The sequence below is a fragment of the Echeneis naucrates genome, chromosome 23, assembly GCF_900963305.1.
Source record: "Echeneis naucrates chromosome 23, fEcheNa1.1, whole genome shotgun sequence".
In the NCBI taxonomy this organism is placed as follows: domain Eukaryota; kingdom Metazoa; phylum Chordata; class Actinopteri; order Carangiformes; family Echeneidae; genus Echeneis; species Echeneis naucrates.
This window is the reverse complement of record NC_042533.1, coordinates 8,365,036-8,388,528: the sequence shown is the minus strand read 5'-3', so window position 1 is coordinate 8,388,528 and position 23,493 is coordinate 8,365,036. Positions and strand designations below refer to the sequence as shown.

The window sequence follows — 23,493 nt, the reverse complement described above, 5'->3', positions numbered from 1 at the left end:
TTAACATGATCAGACATCCAAAATCAATACATTTGATCTATTTCAGGGCTGAAAATGAACTTGAACAAAGGTGTAGATTTACTCAGGGCTTGTAATTGGGTCGAAGCGACAGGGTGACAGAAACGGAGTCCATGAATAGGTGCATGAGCGTATTCTGAGGTTGACTGCTGTCAGTGTGACGTCTTTCACACATGCTGATTCCCTTGTGGTAAAACCTTTTCTAAGCTTGCAAATTAACTAGGTGCTACTTGCTAAAACTGATGCTCCCAGTGGAGTCAGGTCTCCCTCCCGCTGCTCTTCCCCACTTTGCAGCTCATTTGCCTAAATCGGTGTTATCATTCCAAGTCTAATGGGCTTTCCCTCCTTCAGTAAACGTAGTAGATTGTGCAGCCGGTGAATTTGGCAGTAGCCTAAAGATAACAGAAATACATTTAATAAATGCCAGCCAGCAGTTAAAATATCTAAACCTGATAGGAGACACGTGATGGCATAATGTCAATCAAACAGGACATGTTGTCCTTGCGATTAGTGAGATCATTTCCCAAGCCAGGTGACTCTCTCTGTTTCCCCAGGTGAACGGGCTCTCCAAGGTCGACCATGACGAGGCGGTGGTGGACGCCATCAGGCGCGACCCCATTGTGGTCCAGGTTCTCCGGCGAACCCCCGCAAGAGCCGCTCAGGCTGTTGCACATAACCACGGAGGCATGTCACAGGATGTGTGTGTCGTCGATGTTTGCACGCAAACAGACATCACCTTTGAGCACATCATGGCACTCGCCAAACTTCGGCCTGCCACCCCACCTGTCCCAGACATCTGCCCCTTTCTGTTGTCAGACAGGTGAGGAAAAGCACTAAATGTAGCCACTGGACAATGGCCACACTTCCACACTGATACAACGGGCAGGTTGGGCAGTGTTTTGCTTAATTTCAGGGGATTTTTAAATCAAGTGTATCATAATGTGGAAATCCCCATCAGAACAGGGCCTGTGATATTATTATGCAGCAGCAAACATGCATAATTGCTTGCTCCTTTGTGCTACATCCATTTTCTTTAATGGGAGCTTTTGCTGGGCGATTAAAAGCCAATGGTCTGATAGAGTTGGCACTCTGGCACTGCATCCATTCTGTGGCAGATTATACGGCCAAATGAAATCAATTTGTCGCATAAAACTAGAAAAAACTGCTGTTGGTCAGTGATTATGGAGAGGCAGTTATCATGTCGACAATTTCCGGAGGTCATGCCTTTTATAGCAGGAATGCTTGATGTCTACAATGCTTGTTCAGGATTTTGCTGCAGAATGAAATGAACATTATTGCGAAATGCATCAGAAGCATCTCCAAAACTTGCAGGGGATCTCAGGCCCCTCAGCTACCAACCCCAACAGCATAACAGCCTCATTTGAACCGGAGTGTCTCACAAATTACGCCTCTTGTTTTGACCTCAGAATAGTGTAAGCTTAATAGTGTATCATAGTGTATAAGGACACAGTTGCAGTTGCTGATGATGGTGATGATTCTTTTCTTCTTTTATTCCAGCTGCCACTCCATCCACACCATGGAGCATGAGTTCTACGAATGTCCAGAGTACCTGTCTAACACACCAGCAGAGGTGGAGCGGACTGAGGAATACGAGTATGAGGTAGGTTGCTTTAGTCTGAAATGTTTGCTTCATAGGTAAAACCTTGCACTCATAGTGGAACAGCCAAATTTATATTTTCTGTGCTTAAAGCTTAAAATACTGAAGACTCCAAAATATTTATCATGTGGTGGTTAATAAACTTTGTAATATTAAACTGACCTGCACCAGAGTTCAGTTTTCAAACTGTACACAGCATTCACTGATGAGAGGCATCAGGCAGGTCAGGCAGTAGATCTCAAGGGGCATCCTAGTTGACAGTGATGGGTGACGTTTGCTACCATCAGTGGTCTAACCTGGCTTAATAAGCACTGCCTGGTTCAGTGAACTACACTGTGGGTCATTAGAATTCCTCTGCTGCCAGCTGCGGCCTTGCAGCACAGCGTCATCCGCAGCCTCCTGTGCGAATCAGGTGGTTGGGAGTGAAAGTAGTCTGTGGTAATAGGCGCGCTGCAGTTTTTACAACACTGACACACCTCGACACAAACACACACAGTTAAAAAAAAAAATGTTTAAAAAGTCTTCTCAACACCTGCTAGACATACACACACACACCAAATTGGCTGTCCTCACTTACCTCTGTCTAACCATGTGTGTCTAACTGAAACATGAATGGCTTTCCTGTTGGATGAAACAGAATAGGGCTGCCATTCCCTGGAAACGTTACACCAGACTGACAGGTTTAGCTTCACTTCAAACTGATTGTCCACATGGGTACTCGATCTACAGTAATATCACCACAGAGCAGAGAGAACATCTAACAGGATAGAAAGTCATCTTCAACCCCAACATGATCACAATTCCAAAGAGTTAATAAAAATTAGATTGTGATTTTTAAGTTAATAATATTCCCAATGGTTTCTGGATATTTATATTTACTCCGCAGGCAAGTGCTAAATTATTTTAATGAAAGCTCAATTTAGTCACCAGGTTTTGCAGTGCAGTTAATGAAGTGGCATCAGTCTACCAGACAGCAGCCAGTCTGCCAAATTAGTCAAAATAAATTTGTCTTTATGATGAATTGTCAACATGAACCAACTTCAACTACTCTATCTTTTAATCTACAGACACACAGATTTATATTGGTATGCAATATATACACCCATGTTTCCACCCTTCAAGAGCGATATCATCAGCGTTATTCTGTCACACTTTAAAAACGCATTGCTGTGCTAATAGCAACTGGCTTGTGGTTACGTAGTTGGACTGTGGAAAAAGGTTTAAAATACATCAAAGAATCAATTACAGACCTCCCTTACAGTTTATTCTCAAACCTGACTGACTGCAATGTCATCATTGTGCCTTAAAGAAAGAGAAAATGATCACCTGCAATATGGAAACACTCAATGAACATTAAGGATCGGCAGTAATTTTCTTGTGGGTGAAACATAAAGAAACAGTTAAGTGCAAATTAGACTGAAATGTTAGACAGATGTTCAATGTGGCTCTAAAAGACAGGATGTCACCTATTGCCATTATGTTTATGGCTTTATTTCTCATATACATTAAAAACATATGGTGAATGTGGTCTTTTCAATTTAAGGTTGCTTAGCACATGCTATAAGTTAAGAGTTTGCAGAATTCTTGTGATTATGAGGAACATGAAGTTACTATAGATGTGACTGCCGTGCCATAATCTAAAGCCCACAGTTGCACAGATTATGATCCAATCATTGCTAATTGAGCCTTTCTACAGTTTGGGGCGGCCACATGTCCACACATCTGGAGACAGCTCAATAGTGAAAATCACACCATGACCACCGATTCTAGTAATCCACTAAGGCCCAGTGCGCCAACCAATGTGTGCCGACACCAAGGTGTTAGTTCCACCTGATCTTACTGTGTGCCGCTGTGGTTTTACTGTCAGGATTTGTGCAAATCAGCCACTGCGCTGAACTGGTGAGGAGTATGTGTATTCGGAGCAATGTGTTACAACATTATGAACTCCCGACAAAGCACAGACTTAGAAGGTCAGCGCCTGAGCAGCGGGTTAAATGCCACAGAAATTAATTACTTCCCCTGTCAATCTCTGCTATCATGGTTTCCCATGACAGCAAAAATGGGTGCCTGAGCTTAATTTTCACCCCCTCCTCACACTCACATCTCTTTTTTGTAACCCACAGCCCACCTTTCACAACTTCATAGCACCGAAATGAATTTGGCAGCATGGGGTTAATAAAGATTACCCCAGCAGTTATCTTTATGTGAGTACATTTATACACAGCCGAGATCAAAAGGAGCCGGTTGCCAAATGGGTTAAATATTGAGAAATATCCCGAGGGAGGGGAACCTGCTGGTTAAATACCATCACTATAGCCATCAAAGACCAGCCCTGGATGGTACCACATGCTGGGTTCACTGTGATGCTAGCAGGCTTTTATTTCATTGGTGTACAGGGCACATACTGACACCAGGCTGGTGTGTGTGTTACATTTTATTTACATTGCATTTCAGGCTGTAAGACAGAGTAAGGAGCAGTCTCTAGATCGTTTATGCATTCACTGTTCAGTGTTTCGCTCTAATCCTTAAGCGTTTATTCATTCTGTTACAAGTGTGTGAACAAGCGGACCAGGACTCGGGAGGACTAAGCCAATCTGGCTTCTTCAGTCAACGTAGTTGATTTTCAAATGGCAGATTAGAGTATCCGTACATTTTCACTCCTTAATTATTTTGGGGGTTTTTTTCTGTTGGGTTCAGTCTCATTGTTCTGATCAAGCCAAATTACAGACACATCAGACAACAACACCAAAGCACTCAGAGCCTGGGGACGCAGCCGTATAAAAAGCCGCCTCACTTGTTAAGATGCATAAATGTGCAAGGTGTGAAGTGAGCCACTTTAGGCCGACAACTTGTAAGTAGACCAGCCAAGATGCATATTAATGCCAGATAAACAGGAGCACTGAGAGGGAATAGTCCATCCAAACAGTCTCCTGCTGGATGTGTAAATAATTAGTGGTTGTAAGACATTCACAATATCTACACCATAACACCTCAGTGATGTGTTTGGGGTGGTCAGAAAAATCTAGTACTGCCCATTTAATGCTTATTCGCCGTCTCTTTTCTTCGTGTTTACTGCTTCCAGTGACTTGTTGGATAGGCATAGGGTTAAGAGGCGTCCTCAGAGGCATATAATTACAAATGCGTGTGATGTGCATGAGTGAGGTTGCCTGGAAATCTGTAGAAAAATAGCCATTCCTTTTTGTCTGAAGCCATTTCCCTTATTTATAACCACTGGAGAACAAAAACCTTCTCAAAGAAATTAACAATGGTAATTTTGAGCATAAAAGTCAAGTTGGACCGTGTTGCTCATGGGCGGTTTTATTTTATCAGCAATACAGGAATGAATTCCACCCTTCAAATGGTACAGATTTGGAATTCATCCAATTCCCTGGGGGGGGATGTAGGTCCGTAACAACATAATATTATTGGTCTTTTTGCATGTGGCAGGAGGTGGAGCTCTGCAGGCAGAACAGCCAGGAGAAGCTCGGCCTTACACTATGTTACAGGACCGACGACGAGGACGACACCAGCATCTATGTCAGCCAGGTAGGCCCAGACAGAATAGCTACGCCTTGTTAGCACATTCAACTGTTTTCTTTTCAGGAATTTATGGTAATTGGTTCCCTCTGCCACACAATCATTGTTTTGTAAAATAAAACACCACAGCCTCAAGAAGCCCTGAAGCTCTCCCCGATGATTTCTCATGGAACTCATGGCCCATAATCAGTTTCATTCAAAGCCGGAATCTATTAAAAGATGGCATGAAATCCCATCTGAATTCCCATCTTTACAAAGTGAAGCAGAGAAGTCAGAAGTGAATTAGGGAGGATGGAGGGAGATGTTTGCCAATCAAATATCAACTGAGAATGAGCCACGCATGACCAAAGAGGAAGTCAGGTTTGAAATGTGATTCCCGTCCTGCTATTCTCATCCCTCCTCCTTTAACGTGTTTTAATTGAAGGTTTTAATTAGGTCTGAGCAACAACCTTCACTTTCCCCCACCACAGGATGTTAAATGACACATTCTCACATTCAGCGTACCCCTTCTGAATACCAAACACAGAAAACAAAGAGGGAACACGCTGCAGAGATATGCTTTTTAAAATTCAAAGGATTTGGGACTTGGAAAAAATATATTCTTCCTCCTCCAAAATTGTTAGTTAGAGAGTGACATTTTTTCCAGATAAACACGGATGATTGGTAAAATTATGACGGCTTTAGACATTACAAATTGAATTTTAAAATATCTCAGTGCGACTCCAGGTGCAGTTTGAATCCCTTTACAAACACAAAAGTGAGGGTGTGAAAAGGAAACGCTGCTGTGAGGAATCGAACACAGCGATAAGGATATAAATGGCAGAATGACAAAGACGTATGTTATATATTTAGCTGCTTTCTGCCAGCTCTTCCTCTGGTTTTCCACCTGTTCTTGAATCAAACAAAGACTCTGAATGCAAAAACAACACCAGCACCTTCTGAACTTCAACAGACAGTGAAAGCAAGTCTCCTACTGACAGAATACATCTATTTTTATGTTTGATAAAAGGATTAAAATGCTAATTTCCCTCATTAAAATGGGCGTATGGTTAGTGTTCATGCAACTTTTGGAAGGCTTTTTTCTTCCATTCAGCCTCAGCACAACAATAAGAAAGTTTATCAAAGGCTTGTTGAGGGCTTGTAGCGTTGTGGCTTATATGCATTTCCAGTGGGATGTGTTTTCAGACAAGTGAGCTGTTGATTCATTCAACAAGAACAGAATTATGTCTGCACCATAAACCTGCTTTCAGTTGCTCTTTTTCTTACCATCTCTCCATTTTCACTAACGCTCCCTAATATAATACCAAAGATTTATATGTTTCTTCAGTCAGTGTCAATCATTAACAGCCAGGGATTCACATGATGAATAAGGATACACATTAGCACCAAAGGGAAGGAGAAAAAAAAAAAAAGCTTGTATCATATAAAAAGTAGGAGCCTGTCAGTGAAAATAAATAAGCATCTTCTCTTTGTGAATAGAAGAATAGACTTTTTTTTTTTTTTTACCCGATCGAAAAAATACGAAAGTAATGGCGTGAGTGTGGTGCATCAGAGGGGTGTTTTTGGAAAATATGGAGTTACACAATGACCAGCTGTCAGCATTGATCTCCATGTTCTTTTGTGCAGGTGGAACCAAACAGTATAGCGGCGAGAGACGGGCGCATCAAGGAAGGCGATCGCATTCTACAGGTGTGTGTTTTCATCCCACTGAAGTACGTTCCCACCAGGTTATATTATGAACACACACAGATCCCTCCTCTTTGTTTATTTCGTACTTTTATCAACCTTATACACACAAAAATACTCTTTCCTTTTTTGTAAGATCCCTCACTTTCCTTTCTTTGCGTATATCCAAATGCCGGTGTCTCCAATCTGGCAAGCACATGTATATTTAATCACCTCGTTTTACCAGGGAAATTAAAGTCGCAGCTACACCAGGCACTACATCATCTCTAGCACTCCTCTCTGTCTTAGTCCTGCGCTGTCTCATTATGCAGAAAACACCTATGGAGTCAGAGATTGTGGAGGGCTAAAGCCCTCCTTTAGGATCTTAGAAATACTTACCCTACAACTAAACATCCACTTTCTGAAACATACTCTATTTTTTTCCTCGCATTGGCTTGCACCTTAAGCCAGTCTACAGTAATTGTTGCCATGGTTTTCGGTCGCCATTGTTTTCCCAAGGGAAGACAGGAATAACAAAGTGGAAAAGTTTGCACACCTGACTCCTGGCTTGCCAGTACAAGCCACCAGCTGTGTCTAACAAAGCTGAACAGCCCTTCATTAAGACTTAATGAGGAATTGTCACTTACTTGGCTTTTCTATCTACTCCACAGATGCCTAAATGAATATAACCCTCACCGCTTGTGAGAGTAGTTTCTGTTCATTATACTTTGGTATATTATTGTTATCTCCCATGTTTTGGGATGTTGGGCTATTAATTTATTAGAATATCAACATTAATCTGGCCTCCTTTAGACCAGTTAATGAGTTCACTGGAAACATCTTGCACCCCTTACTGGTTTGATTCTGATTGGCTGCTGCTGGTTGCCTGGAAGCCTATTTAAGCCTCTAGAGCCGTAGAGTCTGTAAGTTATGTTCACAGTTCTGCTCGCACCATTACAGGCCATTTTCTGTATGATTGTGCTCCTTTGGTTTTGTACTACACATAAAATTACTGGATCAACCGAAAGCAGTTTCTAGAGGCAGCTAAAACTGTGGGCATGAAAGAGCAGCCAGATATAGTGGAGTAAATAAATCAACATAGAGTGCAGTGTGCAGAGAAGCACCTAACCTGTGCCCTTGAAATGTATTTGTTTTTGACCATTTGCCAACGTAGGAAACGTTTTTGAATGCATAATCAGCTAAGAATAGCTTGTATTTTCACCCAATTAGACGTGGATCAAAAATTTGTTAAAACACGTTAAAGAAGCATCAAAGAAATTCGTGAAATTTCTTTTCTAGTTGAATGGTTCAAAAATAAATCAGATTCTGGGAAAACAAAGGGAAGCAGAGTTATCAGACCGCGTTCATGTGGATGAGCAAGTGTCCCTCAGGACACAAACTACAGGCTATTAAACGGAGAATTGTCATTTACAATGACTAAATAACATAACTTTCCTTTATTTATTTATTCACAATTTGAGCTGTCATTTTTTTAATCCTTTGTTAATTGGCATATTTTTATTTACTGCTGCCTGTTGACCAATGATACCTCTGACATAAAAATGTATTGCCTGTGAGTATTGATATTGTGTGTATTGACCAGCTAAGATGCTAAAAGACAGCTTTCCCTGGGATTAATTAAAGTTGCCTGAATTTGAATCTGAAATCATTAAACATTAAGTAAACGAATATTGGTACAAGATTATTATCCACATTGCTGTACACGGCGTGCATCACTGGAGCACCACCTGCAAGACAGTGCAGCCGTGAGCAATGACATTCAGGCAAATAGTTCACTCCTTATCTGCGCTTGTTAGTTAATATAAATTAGATTATTGGAGATATTGATTATCATTAAAACATAAGAATCATGGATTCAAAAAATATATATAATAATAATTTGATGTACTTAACTGATGTCTTCTCACTAAGCAGCACCTCACCTTGCCACTAGCCCAAACAGCATTCTGCCTGTATTATCGCTCCTCCATATTTTTTGAACATAACACGTTGAGTATCTCCACGCTTTCTCTGTTTCTGTTCCCAGGAGTATGAATGATGGTAGGGAGCAGGGCCTTCTCTACTCCTGGCCCTATTATCTTTCTCTGACAGCCCCATTACTCTAGTGAGGAAAAGATGAACGCCACCTGTCAAAGAACAGTTAATTGTGTGTCTGGATCTGTGGTGAGAGTGGGCTCTTGTGTGATCGGACTATGTGCACACGCAATTGACTCCTGTTACCGGCCTGCTTGAGAGCTGCAGACAGTCGGAAAGTGAGATGCAGGGAGAGGCGCAGAAAGAAAAGCGTGAAAAGGGAACTAATGGAGGGAAAGAAAGGAATGATTAGGTTGAGGAAAAAGGTGCCTTGCAAAAGTATGAACAGTTACTCATGTAACACTCATCCTTTCATTCATGTCAGTCAGATGTAAATCATTGGCTGTCCATTCTTGGATGTAAGGCCAGGACTTTCTACAAGTTCTTTATTCTTGACATTACCACTTATACTACGTCTTTGATGTGCAGATAAATGGCTGTGAGGTGCAAGACAGAGAAAAAGCTGTTGCCTTGTTGTCAAGTGAAGACGCAAGGAGCATCGTACTTTTGGTGACAAGACCAGAAATCCAGGTGAACGCACACGCACACATACATACACGGGCTCCATGCCCACTCCTGACAACTTATGTCATGTCAAATAACAACAACTGCCTGTCGCTCTCCTTCCAACTGTCAGTATGATTGTATCAAGCCTTTGCACACACAACGCTCCTAGTAGAGGGAGACAGGTATCTGACAAGATGTTGTGATTCCAGCTGGAGGAAGAGGTTTGGCTGGATGATGAGCAACAGGAGCTCGTGGAGGAGCTGAAGATGGAGATCCTGGAGGAGAGGAGGAAGCAGAAGGAACACAAAATTGACAGGGGAGATGAGGTGAGAGCTTCAAATAGCAGATGGAGCAAAACAAGCCAAGAAAAGACAGAATGGGGGGGGGGGATGAAGACAGATGTAGAGAGAAGACCGGACTAAACCTAGATTTTTATTTTTTTTTACAATATGGTACATATCAACTGTAGTATAGTGAAATTATGAGACGATTATTGCAAGTAATCTTAAGGTATGGTTCAGGTTATGTAATCAAAGCATTTGCTCTAGGTTACATGTGGATAATGGATAAAGATCTGTCACATGTCCCTGACCTCCAAACTCACTTTCAATTTCTCTACCTACTGTGCACACAACCTCCTGCAATGACACTGAAAATTGGCCCTAGATCATGGGCCATAAATCGCAAGATGTAGAACTGTCCAACATGAATTTCAATGTGCTGCATTACCAAATCATGAGCAGTAACAAACACAAGGTGCTCTTGCAAGATCGTAATTCTGTTTTTATCTTTTCTTTGCACACCAGCATCAAGCTGAAGACGAAATGACAACCGACACGGCTACGTGCTCCTCCAATAATCAAGACAGCGGATTTGGACGCAGTACAGACAGTACAGAGCACCAACCGCTGCTGGCAAGACTTCACAGGAGGAGCCCGGCCCGCTGTCTGAGGGAACGATGGCGGGCAGAACATCCACACACAGGACGAGTGGCTGCAGTGTCACCGGACAATCAGAGTCAAAGGACACTGTCCCAAGGGCAAAGCCACGAAGGGGTAGTCAGTATTCGCAATAGTGGTGGGGGGATCCTGGGCTTAGAGAATCGCTTCCAGCAACTTCTGGAGCTCAAGTGTCAGATCCGAAACGGAGGAGAGTGTGGTGTTTACTCCATCCGACACAGTATAGAGTGCAGCCTCACTGAGCAGGGAGGAGGGGATGAGGAAGGTATGGATAGTGTAGAAGGAGGGGGAGGAGTGGAGCGGGAGTTGAGGATGCTAAATGAGGAACTTCGCAGCATTGAGCTGGAGTGTCAGAGCATTATGCAGGCACATCAACGCCGTCAGGCCCACAAGCTGGACCCCTTACAGCCCACGCCGTGCTCGCCAGGACGGACTCCCAAAGATGGACACAAGCGGCACGGCAGGCTGGCTGACATCCACGAACACCCAGAGAGGTCGGACAGTGATAAGATCAGAGAGAAGGACAGCTCCAGTGCCTACAACACAGCAGAGAGTGCACGGTCCACACCGCTTGGTATGGAAAGATCTCCTGATCACTCTCTGCCAAGACACATCAGCATTACCAACCAGAAAAACCTCAGACTGGCCTCTTCCACACCCTCAAGCCCCATCCCTATCCCTAAGTCCCAGGTCACAGCCAGTCGTAGCAGACCAGTAGATCCAGGCTCCGTTATCTCCAGCAGCCCTGACCAGAGCAACCCTTCGAGGTCTGAGTCCGACCCTGCCCTGCCCGCAGACGATGAGAGGTGTGAGAAGAAAGGCAGGACCAGAGATTCCAGGAGAGGGTTTCCCTATGTGTGTTCATATCAAACAAACCCCTATCAAGGACAAGGAGGTTCCAGGCAACTTCAGGTACGCAATGTGAAGAACGGATGAGTATTTGTCCTCGACTAAGAGTAAAAGTTGTTTACCACTTTTCTCTGTGTTGCAGAGCTACATGCAGCTGCTACAACAGCACTCATCCCTGGAGTATTCCCAGAGCCAGCTGAGTCTGCTCAGTGTCTGCCGGGATCCTGTGCATCGAAATGGACGTCCTGGGGAACCACGCCTTGAATGGAAGGTCAAAGTCCGCGCCGACGGTACACGATATGTAGCAAGGAGGCCTGCTCGGGACCGCATCCTGAGAGAGAGGGCACTAAGGATCCGAGAGGAGAGGAGCGGAGGCATGACCACAGACGACGATGCCATGAGTGAAATGAAAATGGGCCGCTACTGGAGCAAGGAGGAGAGGAAGCAGCACTTGGCCCGGGCCAGGGAGCAAAGAAAGAGAAGGGAGTTCATGCAAAAGAGCCGCCTTGAGTGTTTAAAGGAAGGACCAGCCAGCGGAGCAGAGGGCAGGAAGGAGATCAATATCTTAGAGCTGAGTCACAAAAAGATGATGAAGAAACGCAACAAAAAGATTCTTGACAACTGGATGACCATCCAGGAGCTGATGAGCCATGGGGCCAGAGTCCCTGAGGGCTCGAAAGTTCACAACGCCTTCCTATCTGTCACAACTGTCTAATGGACCCATACAGTGCTGCATATTGAGTACTGTCCACTTTAATATCAGGTCGACTGCAGTTCAGGAACTATTGCTTTGTTTCAAAACAGTGTGAGTTTGTGAAATTACATTTAAATGTCACTCCTGATGACTGTAGCCTTCCTGAAGCAACTTCTTATCTACCACTATAACAATGTTTGAGGAGTTCTTCGAATAGAGCTGCTGTCACAAGATGGGGGCCATTCAAAACATGGCCCGAGTGATTTTACGCTGACTTTTTGGTACCGGCTTCCGAAAGCACAAGAGTTTAGTAGCATGTTGGTTCAAAGGGATCCATACACACAAGGAACCAACTGTTTAACTTCATGTATACTATGTATTGTGTCTTCATACTCTCTGTTCTTCTGTTTCATTGTATATGAAGCGACTTCACTTGCCTCGTTCAAGGTGGCGTTTTTTATATTGGAGGAAAATACAATATTTTTCACACTTTGTAAACTCAGTATCTTTTTGTAAGGGATTTTTTACGACGAATGTCAACGTACTGTCAACATTTTACCATTTCTTATTTATGTTTATATCGGTGAACAACGAGGTCAGAGTTGACACTATTTGATTGTACCGTAGCTCTCACTGTTTGCCAGTCCAACATATATGGGAATCTATGACAAAGTCCCTATTTTAAAAAGACTTCCTGACAGCACTGAATCTAAAGCACTGAAAATACTCAAAGCCTTGGATTAGTCATTGGCTGTGAGGACTTTATGAAACAGATTTACCTCAATTTATGGTCAAAACTCTGTATCAAGTCTTTTTGAATACATGGGTAACTGAATCACTGACTTCAGGAGCTCTTGAGTCAACCTTCAGCCCTTACTATGTATGTGAATTATGTTAAAAATGTTAAATATGATCATATTTATATTGTTTACCATTATTTATATTTATTGTAAATTAATTTTTACCGTCCATCTGATAAATGTTTCACATTAAGTGGCTAGTCTTGAAAGGCCAACTCCTCTCAAGACTCTTTCAAGGAAGTGTATCATATTGCAGCCTTTCAATCCAAATCTGCCGCTTTTCACTGTAAAGTTCATTGAAGAGGCCTTGACTTCAGTTTCTGTTGATGGTGGTATTTGTGATAAAAAATAAAATGAAAAGAAAGATTTCTTTACAATAAAAACACTTTGCTTCTTTTCATTGGGGAGTGAAATGTGTTTACCATTTCATGACAACATATTAATTCTTAGTCAGTTTGCGAATCAGAGAAATTCATAGCTGTGTATAGAGCCAAGCAACAACTCCAGCTGTCTCTGAAATGGTTTCCAGTGACGTGTTTATGTGAATCTTTGTGTTTGCCTTCAGATTTTCTATCTGAACTTGCGCAGACAGTCCTGTGTGTGTGTGTGTGTGTGTTTGGTGTCAGCAAAGAGTACATGAGAAGCTGTGTAAGATGCATAATGTCGGAAAATCCTTGTGATAAGTGCTGCTGCTGATCAATACTGTGCAACCCAAAGAAAAATTATTGCTAATTGAACACACGGGAGAATTAAATGGAAACTGAAACCATTACTGCACCTGCAAAAGTAGTCTACCTGCCGCCAGCCTGTACCAAACTGACCTACTGGATCGGACTCAAACTCACAGGAAGTAATAAAGCATTTTGATGCTTTGTTGCTTGGAAGCACCGTTGGTGATTTACCTTGTCGCTACAGTTTATAGTATTCATGTATTCACACTGGGACGACTGACTGACAGTGTGTGTGGGGGTAGGATATAAGTGCAAGGAGAAAGAGTGTGTGTGTGTGTGTGGGGAAGGGGGCGCTTGTCCATTTAGCGAGAGGAGGCATCAAAGCTAAACTACACTCTCATTTCAAAGCATTGAGGAGATGCCAGTGAAGTCTCCTCATCCCTTGTCAATCTGCTGTGTCTGTCCACAGCCCAGTGAACTGAAGAATTAATGAGAGACAGGCTGGCATCCCCATCGCAAGGCTTTTATGCATAATATTAAATCAGGTAAGCACTGCACCCACTTTTCTTGAAGCTCCTCATCTCCCACGATATCCAAACTGTTCTTTCTATGTGACAGAGGTGGCAGAGGAGGTAGAATTTGTTGCAGTAAAACTAGTATTATAAATGATTAATCCCAATGTGCATAGCAAAGATAATAGAGTGTCTTTTAAATGTTGATCTGTTACACACCAGTGGTGTTGTGTGGAAGCCAATGCTGGAATAGGGCTGGATATCCACACGTGTGAGCTACAATGGCATGACCAAAATTTAGGCTTAAATTGGTTTCAAGCCACAAGCTAGACAGAAAATGAAATGTAATTGTTCACAGGAGCATTGCCATGGTCTCTGTGTTTCATAAGTATACAGTGAAAAATCTAGTGTTTTCTCAGGATTTGTATTTGTTCTAAACTAACTAATAAAGACAGCCTATTTCCCAGAACATCAACTATTACCATCTACTCCTTTTAATGGGATATTTCCAGACTTCTAAAGATGCATCTGAACAAATTTCTGAATTGTCCTCATATTACAACAAAACACGCGCACACAAAAAAACAACAGCAACTCGATATTGTAAAAGGATTTAAAAAAAAAATCTGATACAAATCACTGAATATTAAAAATGCTGGAAGCCCTTGAAGAAGACATCTGGGGGGAAGACTTCATAGATATTTATTCCATCAAATTTGGAATAAATTTGTATCCTCGCAGCAGGATGTGCCCCGAACATAAACACAAATATGTGAATTGCATATATTCTGGCTCCTTTTCAACCATTCTTTCCATCTGGATCTGTCTCATTCAAATTCCACCAGCTGATGTTTGCAGAGCAGGCCTGGTGCTGCAGTGATGAAAAAGCAAAGGTATCCTGGCTCTCTTTAATCTAATGATGCCTTTGAAGCTGCAGAAAGTGAGTGGGACTAGAACAAAGTCAGGTGTTTTTTACGGAGACGCTGGTTCAGATGCTGTGATGGGTGTGACACCGTCTGTGTGTGGTGGGATGTGTGTCCTTGTATAGTAGGGGGAGGAAAAAAAAAAAAACACCACCACTTTGGAGAGCCTCAGACTGATTGAAGGTTTTATCTTGCTTGTTTCAGAAATAATTTCTTATTTTCTCACCTTGTTATTTAGATGACTTTGCTCATATTAAAATCGTCTTATCTTGGTACTCAGACTCGTGCTGTCCTGACCTGTCAGCTCTGGCAGTTTACAATGATCACTGTGTCATATTCACCTCTTTATATCCTGAAACTGTTTGTGCTGAGCGACACTTGGAAGAGTTTGTTGGTGTGTCAAAATTGTTCCAAATGTAGAAGCAGCAACTGAAATTCATGTTCGATGGCCTGGAATTGGCACAAGGACCCCAACATTTACTGGAGCAGAAGAAACACAAGTATGTGGCCGAAGTATAGGCTGGATTTAATTTTCCATCTTGGAACTGATACCGGCTGATTTTGTTTAAATAGCAGCCAGATAGCAAGCTAAATAATGAAAGTGCCAACCAAGGTTTTGGCAAAAGCAACATATCCAGGGAAATAAGTCATTATCTTTACCAGCTGTTGATCATGTAGAGCAACACACACTTCCTTTTGTATTGCAGTAAATGAAAAGAAAGAAAAAGGAGTGCTCTCGTATATTAACAAATAATTATAGTCTTTTCTCACAGAATGGAATGTGGGTGCATCAGAAAAAAAAAGTTACTTAAACAAGCAACATGTAGGATGATAATCACGCAGTTGAATTTGGGAAAAGTCTCATATCTACAGGCTCCCACACAGTGGACAAGTAAGTCCTGAATCAGAAATTCTGACATAACTCTGCTTCATAGTAGAGGTGGATAATTTTTGCACTAAGAAAAGGATCATTTGAGGGATTAGTTTTATTTTTGTGTGTTAGTTTCTGGAAAGAACAAGGAAAAAATATAATTACAGTATTTCAGTAAATATAATAACGTCCTTCTGTGTACTAATAATTCAATCTTGTTTTATGGGTCTTTAAAATAACCAAATAGGGACAGTGCACCAGCCTTTAGAGCCTAAAGGTTGCTGTGCGTCTGTGTAAAAATCGACTAGTTGGAATCTCTGTATCGCTTGTGGGAAAACCTCCGTGCTAAATGAGTAATGGCCCCTCCTACCTCTACCACTCAGGCCCCCTCTAGCATGGCAATTAACCCCCAGTTGCTCCAATGAAGTTGGTAAGTTGTAAACAGTGTAAGCCAGTGGTTATACTGGGTTGCTTCCAGGCATGAACGTGTGTGGTATATGAATGTGAGGAGGGGGAACTAGAAAAAGTGCAAAGTAAGATGGGAATAATTATCTTTCCATAATACTACATAATAGTGTTGTGGTCATTGCAGAATGAACCTCCTGCGGATGTAGATGGATCAGACAGTGATGTTTGTTGTGCCAGAAACAACTAATTCTGTCACATGTGGTATTAGCGGGACTTGTGTCCATTTATGGGACAAATGAGTGATTTCAGTGGGGTAATGGCTGATCATTTTCCATTCATTAAATTTCTCTTCATGGCCTCAAATGTGTGCTAATGGCTCATTCAGACTTCTATTTAACAATGGATATTTTTTAACTGTCTCTTCCTCTTAAAGGACAATTAACTGTACTGCTGTGGAACTTCCGTCTGTTCCAAATCGGGACATTTTCACTACTATCTCTCCAATATTTCCCCCCTTTGATGGCACAATTGACTGGAATTTCCCCTTTGTATTAATTTCTGAGTTGTTTGCTTTGAATTTTAGTGCACAAAACTTATTGTCTTGATATTGAGTAACCAGGTTATAGAAAAATAAAACCTCTGACCCTAACCCAAACATTTAGCTTTTCTTAGTCACTTGAATGATGCCAAAAAATAAGGGTAGTTGTTCCAAAATGGCCGAATAAGCTACACTGGAAACCTGCGTTCGTGCGAATGCTGTACATCACTAACTTCTCTCAGTGTGGATCACTTCATTTGAGTCCTCCTTCCTTGCTTTGCTCGCTACACTGTCTGCTAAACATCTGCATACAGACTCTGTGCGGCATGAAGAGATCACATTTGTGACTGAAAACTCATGCTGAGCTGTGACAGCAACACTAAAGATGGCTCAACTTGTGCGTAATGAGCAATATGAAATATTCAAAGCCCTGGCTCTGAGGCAGATTTAACACTTGAGATAATTGGAATGGAATTTGTTGGGTGGGGACAAAAAAGCTGTAACTGTTCCTCTGTGGGATGGGGAAGGGACCTGGTGTTACATGAATGAAAGGTGCCAACAGCCATCTAGGATTTTGAGTGTGACACAGTGGGTGTGTGTTTGCAGAATATTGCATAGCTCATGGTTCCCTTTTGGTTCTTGTAATTTCACCTCAGTTATTACATGGTCTTCTACGGCAAGTTGATGAACCTCTATAAACTCTACGGGATTTGATAAAAACTTTTCTTTCTTTTTTTTTTTTCCCCCAAATCTGAAAAACCCTGACAGCATGACTGGAAATCAATAAAAGCACCTTCTGAAGCTTGACTGCTCAAGTAGAAGTACAATATGTTAAATTAGCATAATGCACAGAAATGCCTCCGCGGTGACACAGCTCATATGGTTGCATCTGATTTCATAATCTAGCCAGACTGACACCTGGTTTATCCTCAGAGACAAACATATTCTGTTCCAGTCTCTCCTGTGCGGTGAAAGCTTTGATTAGCTAGTGATGTGCTCAACTATTGATCTGGCTGACTGCTCCTTATCTTGCTCAGTTATTACTGGTTTACTGCAGGCGTCCCAGTGGGCTCCGCAGTTTAGAGTGCTGTTGCTGGGAATACCATCTCTGCTCTGCTTTGGGGGTCTGAAGCTCCTTTGAGCAGAGCGGTGAAAAGAAAAAAAAGAAAGAAAGAAAGAAAGCAGGTTTTCCACAAAATACCTACTTAGATCTCAAATCTCTTAATCTCAGAAAAAAAAACAACAACCATGAAACCGCAAGCATGTCCAAGCCATTATTTTTTTTGTATGTGCTTCAAAACCCCTATATAATATGTTATAATCTGTCCTGTGTTGATTGTGTTGTGTGTGTTTGTAAGGTACGTCTTGTGAAACTGAGGAACGTGTTTACATTTCTTATGTTTTGCATATTTAATGTATGCGTAAGGCTATGCCATAAGGCTGCACTGCAGAGAACCCTCTCAGCCACATAGCCAACCGGTAGCCTAACAAAACAACATAAACATGAATATGTTAGCATTTTTGATAGCATCCTGCTAAGATCTGCCACTGTGTAGTCACAGCTTGTTTGAGAAGACACAGTTTTTGTAGTATAAATGACGGCAATAGAAATAAATAAGTAAATGAAGCATTCAGCATTAATAAAAGGAGGACTGGCCTTGGTTAAGTCACTTTAACAAACTTTATATAATTCCCCCATTTTAAGAGCTTCAACAACGGTGCACTGTTGACCGTATGGATCATTGGATACCAAGTTACTCCACAAATAGCTCCCTGAATAGCCTACTTGCAAATGGAAGCTCTAACCAAGTGTCATTAGGTCTGATGAAAGCAAATTGATTTGGGTGGCAAGAGGATTTGCAAAAGAACAAGTGCCTCCATGAGATTATCTTAAACACAGAGGGGATGTGTTTTCCATTTATCGTCAGAGCAAAGGTGCACAGATGGTGCTCCTTGCTCTGACAGTCCCTGTGAAGCTGTGAAAAATGAACACAGGAAATGAGACGGAAATCAAGTGCCATTCAGAGCAATTGATCTGGCTCTATGAGAAACAACACTGAAATGTGTTACTTAGGCCACCGTGGGGACAGTCTGCCAATCATGCTGAGAATAATTACTACTTAAAGCTGCTCTATACGAATCTGCCTCAAGTATGACAAATTAGTGGTGAGGCAATAAATGTTGCCCAATATGAGCCAAATGATCATTCAGCATCCAATGCTTAATTATTTTAATTGGAAAATTTGATATTTATAGAGTATATAATGTAAAAGTAAATTGAAAACCAAGCCATTGCTTTGCTCCCTCCTGTAGTTCCTGCTGCTACGGATGGAATTCAGGATCCATTCAGACATTTACATAGAAGTGCAACATTTCACTGAAATTCAAGGTAATTTTTGAAACATGTGGTCTTCCATTTCACACTAAAGTGGAAAGAAATCTGGAAAGAAGCGTGTGATGATGCGTAACTTCATTTTTGAACGGAATTTTATCTCGCTAAAATAAGCAAGCAGTGTGAATTGGGAGACATTAAACTCTAAATAGGTTTTAAATTTTTCCAGATGAATCATGTTCTAACAAGGATATAATATATTTGGACATGTATCTTTAAACAACCTTTCGGATGCATATTTATGTTGTGTCGAAAAGTCGAAGATTGTGAAAACACATTAAGTCTTTCTGTTCCTGCCCTCTAACCACACAAAGCATTATCTATTTATTATCTATTCAGCTGACATGTCTGATCCAGATGGAGAAAAAAAGCTGTTAGTTCTGCTAGTAGTAACTGACTTAGATAGATGTTTGCCGCACGTAAATAAGCTCATCATTGAATTGATTGTTAATGCTTTAACTTTTGTTTTTAGGTTTGATTAAAGATGCATCACCCTCCAAATTCTTTAATGCCAGGTGTCTTTATTGCCAGATTGCAAAATCCAGAGAGCGTGTGCAAATGGTCAGTTTAAAAAGCATGATCAGATGCAAAAAGTTCTGGAAGTCAAACTGAAAGAGAATCTGAGGAGCCCTAATGTGCACTGCTCTTTCTTATTTCATGAGTGGAAAAAATTATTTTTCATTACATTACATTTATTTTCCTTTCCATCATTCATCTATTTAATAATTCATTTATCATACAAGTCATCCAATAGGATTTCTGAGATGTTTTCGATGTCTCCTATCAAACTGCCCTCAGGAAATACAAAACCTACACAAAAAAGATTGTGTGAAATGGTGTGTATTGTAGATCCTCTAAAGAAGATGTGTTACCTACTGACAAAGCTGCTGTGTATCGCTGACTCCTCTCTGTCTTCTTACTGTGTATGATTTATTGAGTCATAAAGGCTGAAAACAGGCTCTAACTTTTCAAGTTATAAAGAACACCTTTAAACTTTCACAGTAACGGGAGGACGGTGTTTTGAGAGCTGGAATCAATAAAAGATGGGCAAGGAAAGTTAAGTTGGTGGAGCAAGAAAGAGAAACATGGAGGGATATCAATAAAAACTGCTTCAGACCAAAGCGGCTCATTTGACAGCGTGACAGAAGCGGAATCCTCAGGATCGATTACGATAATGAACTCTTTTACACAGCAACTCTGTAAATATGAACGGGGGGGGGGAAACTTAATTAACACAAACAAGGCACACTTTACGTGTTGCATTTGTCTCCCCAAACTTAGATTTGCTTCATGCACTGATTTAAGTTGCCAACTCTCAGCTTGTCAACAATTCACTTAAAATATATAAATAGCCATGTGACTGAGTGGGAAAGGTTGTACACAAGCTGCAAAAAACAACCGTGGGCAATATGCTGCCACAAACATGGGTTGGAAATTCATATTGTGTATTTGCAGACAATAAACAGCTCTTCTTGAGCTTGGACATCTCAGGGACTCAGGGAGTTTTAAGTGAAATAAGGATTTTTCTGCCTTCATGAAAGGAAAGCAGGAGGTGAAATGGCCCGTGGACCAAAAAATGATGAGTCTGATACAATATCAGCTGATCACCTGATGGATCAGGTGGCCAAGTGAAAGGAGCTGCTAGTGTAGAAGTGAAACTCTGCCAGGGGAGCAGCACCAGTAACACGACAGTGTGGCCACAGCAGAATGGACTCGCATTGTATAGTAACATTTCTTCCACAATGCACATTCAAAGTCTTCTTTCCACTGCTTACTGTATTTTCATGTTTTTTCTTTCCCCTGCTTGTCACCTCTACCAACACTGCAGAGCCTACAGGGAACTTCATAATTGTGTGATCCAACTATTCACTATATGGAATCTCCTTAAATCCCCCTTATATTTACCTCCATTTTCTCCTTGGGGTGTGGAGGCCTCCTAATGAGCAATAAGCTACAGTGGAGTTAATACTATGAATCCTCCAATCCGCCACTGGTGATAGAGGAAGGATCAGAGGAAAGCTGTGGTGGAGAGCGATAGACGTGGTTATTAACACTGGACCACCTCAGCCACAAACTGGCACAGTATATATGTGCATACACACACACAAACGCACTAAGGGCCCCCACAGACAACTTCTCTCTCTGGGGCCCCCTCTATGTCTGAATCAGAGGGCCATATGTCCATATTGTATGTCAACACACAATCTAAATGCAAATGGTTAATCCTCTTTTCTGTAGCCCACAGCCTACCAGGAATCAACGCACAGCCCATGACTGACATTCATGCCATTATTAGGTTAGTGGGGAAGCGATCACAGGTACAATCAAATAATTAAACCTGCATTTTTAAAAGCCTCCATGGCAGCGCCTTACCTCAGAATAGCCAAGGGACGCTTTTTACTGCATTTCTGTGCCAACCACCACTCCAAGGCATGCAAGAAGGGTTAGTTCTAAAAGCCTATTACATACTGATGCATGTGGATACTTTTGCAATTTTCTTGTCTCTATAGCTGCTGTATTATATCAGGTGGAAGTGGGGTGTCGAGCGTCCAAGAATACAAATGTATAAATATTTATTTATTTTTGGAGAAAAGGTTAATTACATTTTAATGCTGATGTGGGTTTTGGATATTGTCTGAAAGCAATGCATTAGTCTGTCTCCTCGCTCACTATTAGCAACAAGGGAATACCTCCACAAAGCCTGAACAATTATTGGTGGGTAGTTTAAGTCTGCACTTGTGCCCACAAGGGGAGAGAGAGAATGTCCCACATCCAGAAGCTTACATTGTAATTATGAGGACAGAGCACTACAGCAGCAGCTTTCTGTGGGTTTCAAATCAACACACGTTATATATGCACAATAAAAATAAATGCTTTTTACGCATTACCCCAAACATCTCCTACTTAATGCTCATTAAAACTACTGTTTCTATTACACTAGGCAGACAGATGAATAATCCAAATAATTTTCCATGTATCTTGACACAGCATCATTCATTGGTGTTTGCCGTGATGATGAAAAACTAAGCCTCAGCCATAGTATGTGTACCGTTCAGCAGGCTTATAGCCTATTAAGCAAGTTTTGTACAGAATAACATACGATTTTACAGATAATTTTTGGTTACTTTAAGCATGCCGATGTATTCTTTTGGAAAAGAGTCCATTGACTTTTTTTCAAAAAAAAAAAAAAAAGAAAAAGAAAAAGAAAAAAGGATCAGTTCTGGAACAATCATGTGAGAGAGCTTAACTCTAAAGGCTACTGCATTTGCTTTGTAGTGCACAGCCTTTTCTTTTGGGTACTTCCACACTTCCTGCATAAATTATTTCCTTTATGGTCATAATGTTACTGTGTCAAAATGAAGAAGAAAGAAAATCCCACGATGTATTGATTTCAATGCTTACGGCATTTAACTACTGACGGGAAACTGTTTTCAAAGCTGTTTCAGGCTATATCGAAAAGGGAGAGAGGCGGTTCCCTCCTGTGAAAGTGTTTTCTCGCATTTTGGCAAGAATCCCTAAAGACTGTGGAAAGTGCTGGCTTAGTTATGGAGCGACCTGAGGGCAAGAGAGAAGTACTGTGAAGAGCGAGAGAGAGTTTAATGCACTATGAGGCATAAGAAAAACAAACCAGACTGCTGCTGTACAATTGTCGAGATGCTTCACCATTAAGCTCCCCGCTGCTTTGTTTAAACAACTCAATGCATCACAAAGACAGCTAATTTGCCCCGAGGCGCCAAAAGCGTCTTCTACGCAAGGCCCCGCCCTTTTTAGTGTACAGTACACATTCTCATGCAGAGCATCTGTCAAAATACATATCCTCCCCCAAGCATTCCCAGACACCTCCATTCAAGGACAAATCAATTAGCAGTGAAAGACAGGCAGATGGTTCTGAAGGACGTCAGTGCCTCTGCCTCAGGTGAGAGGCATCGGATAGCAGTGAGCAACTGTCAAGTAGGATACTCATCTGATGATTCCTGGATGTCATGCACACACACACACACACATATATCTCCCTGAGAGCCTCTGCCAATATCAGACACATGCTTCCACAAAGAGGCAGCTTGCAGCCTACTGTAGGATGCAAAAACCATCGCTCAGAGAGAGGGGAGATGTGTTAATATTTCATATACATATTATCAAACTGAATCCTCGATGAGCATTCCTTCAAAATTACCCCAGGTGATGCTAAAGAGGCTCTGTGGAAAGGGTGCTTGAATTTTTGTGCACTCAAAGAGCAAAAATGGGAGATCAGAATGTGAATAATTTAAAAAAAGAAAGATTCCAAATATGCAAAAGCAGAAAAAAAAAAAAAAGAAAAATCAAAAGCATATTGTTAATCCTGGATTTCAGCAGCAGAGTAACCAGCAGGAAGCTAATCTGCTGATCATATACTTACAGAGGGAGAATACGTCAGTGTGTTTAATTAGGTGATTTCCC

The 23,493-nt window shown here is 41.5% G+C and overlaps 2 protein-coding genes across 2 annotated transcripts in view; one reads left to right on the top strand and one right to left on the bottom strand.

The window, feature by feature from the left end:
• Nucleotides 1-12,948, top strand: part of pdzrn4 (PDZ domain containing ring finger 4) — a 28,913-nt gene extending 15,965 nt beyond the window's left edge. Inside the window, exons 2-9 of the mRNA XM_029494774.1 lie at nucleotides 573-838; nucleotides 1,537-1,639; nucleotides 5,084-5,182; nucleotides 6,800-6,862; nucleotides 9,362-9,463; nucleotides 9,649-9,765; nucleotides 10,246-11,310; nucleotides 11,390-12,948. Coding sequence (XP_029350634.1) covers nucleotides 573-838; nucleotides 1,537-1,639; nucleotides 5,084-5,182; nucleotides 6,800-6,862; nucleotides 9,362-9,463; nucleotides 9,649-9,765; nucleotides 10,246-11,310; nucleotides 11,390-11,962 — 2,388 coding nt within the window. The 3' untranslated portion in view covers nucleotides 11,963-12,948. The remainder of the gene's footprint in view (nucleotides 1-572; nucleotides 839-1,536; nucleotides 1,640-5,083; nucleotides 5,183-6,799; nucleotides 6,863-9,361; nucleotides 9,464-9,648; nucleotides 9,766-10,245; nucleotides 11,311-11,389) is intronic.
• LOC115036565 (glucoside xylosyltransferase 1-like) overlaps nucleotides 1-23,493 on the bottom strand; it is an 84,111-nt gene that overhangs the window by 40,726 nt on the left and 19,892 nt on the right. The gene's annotated exons all lie outside the window — the stretch shown is intronic.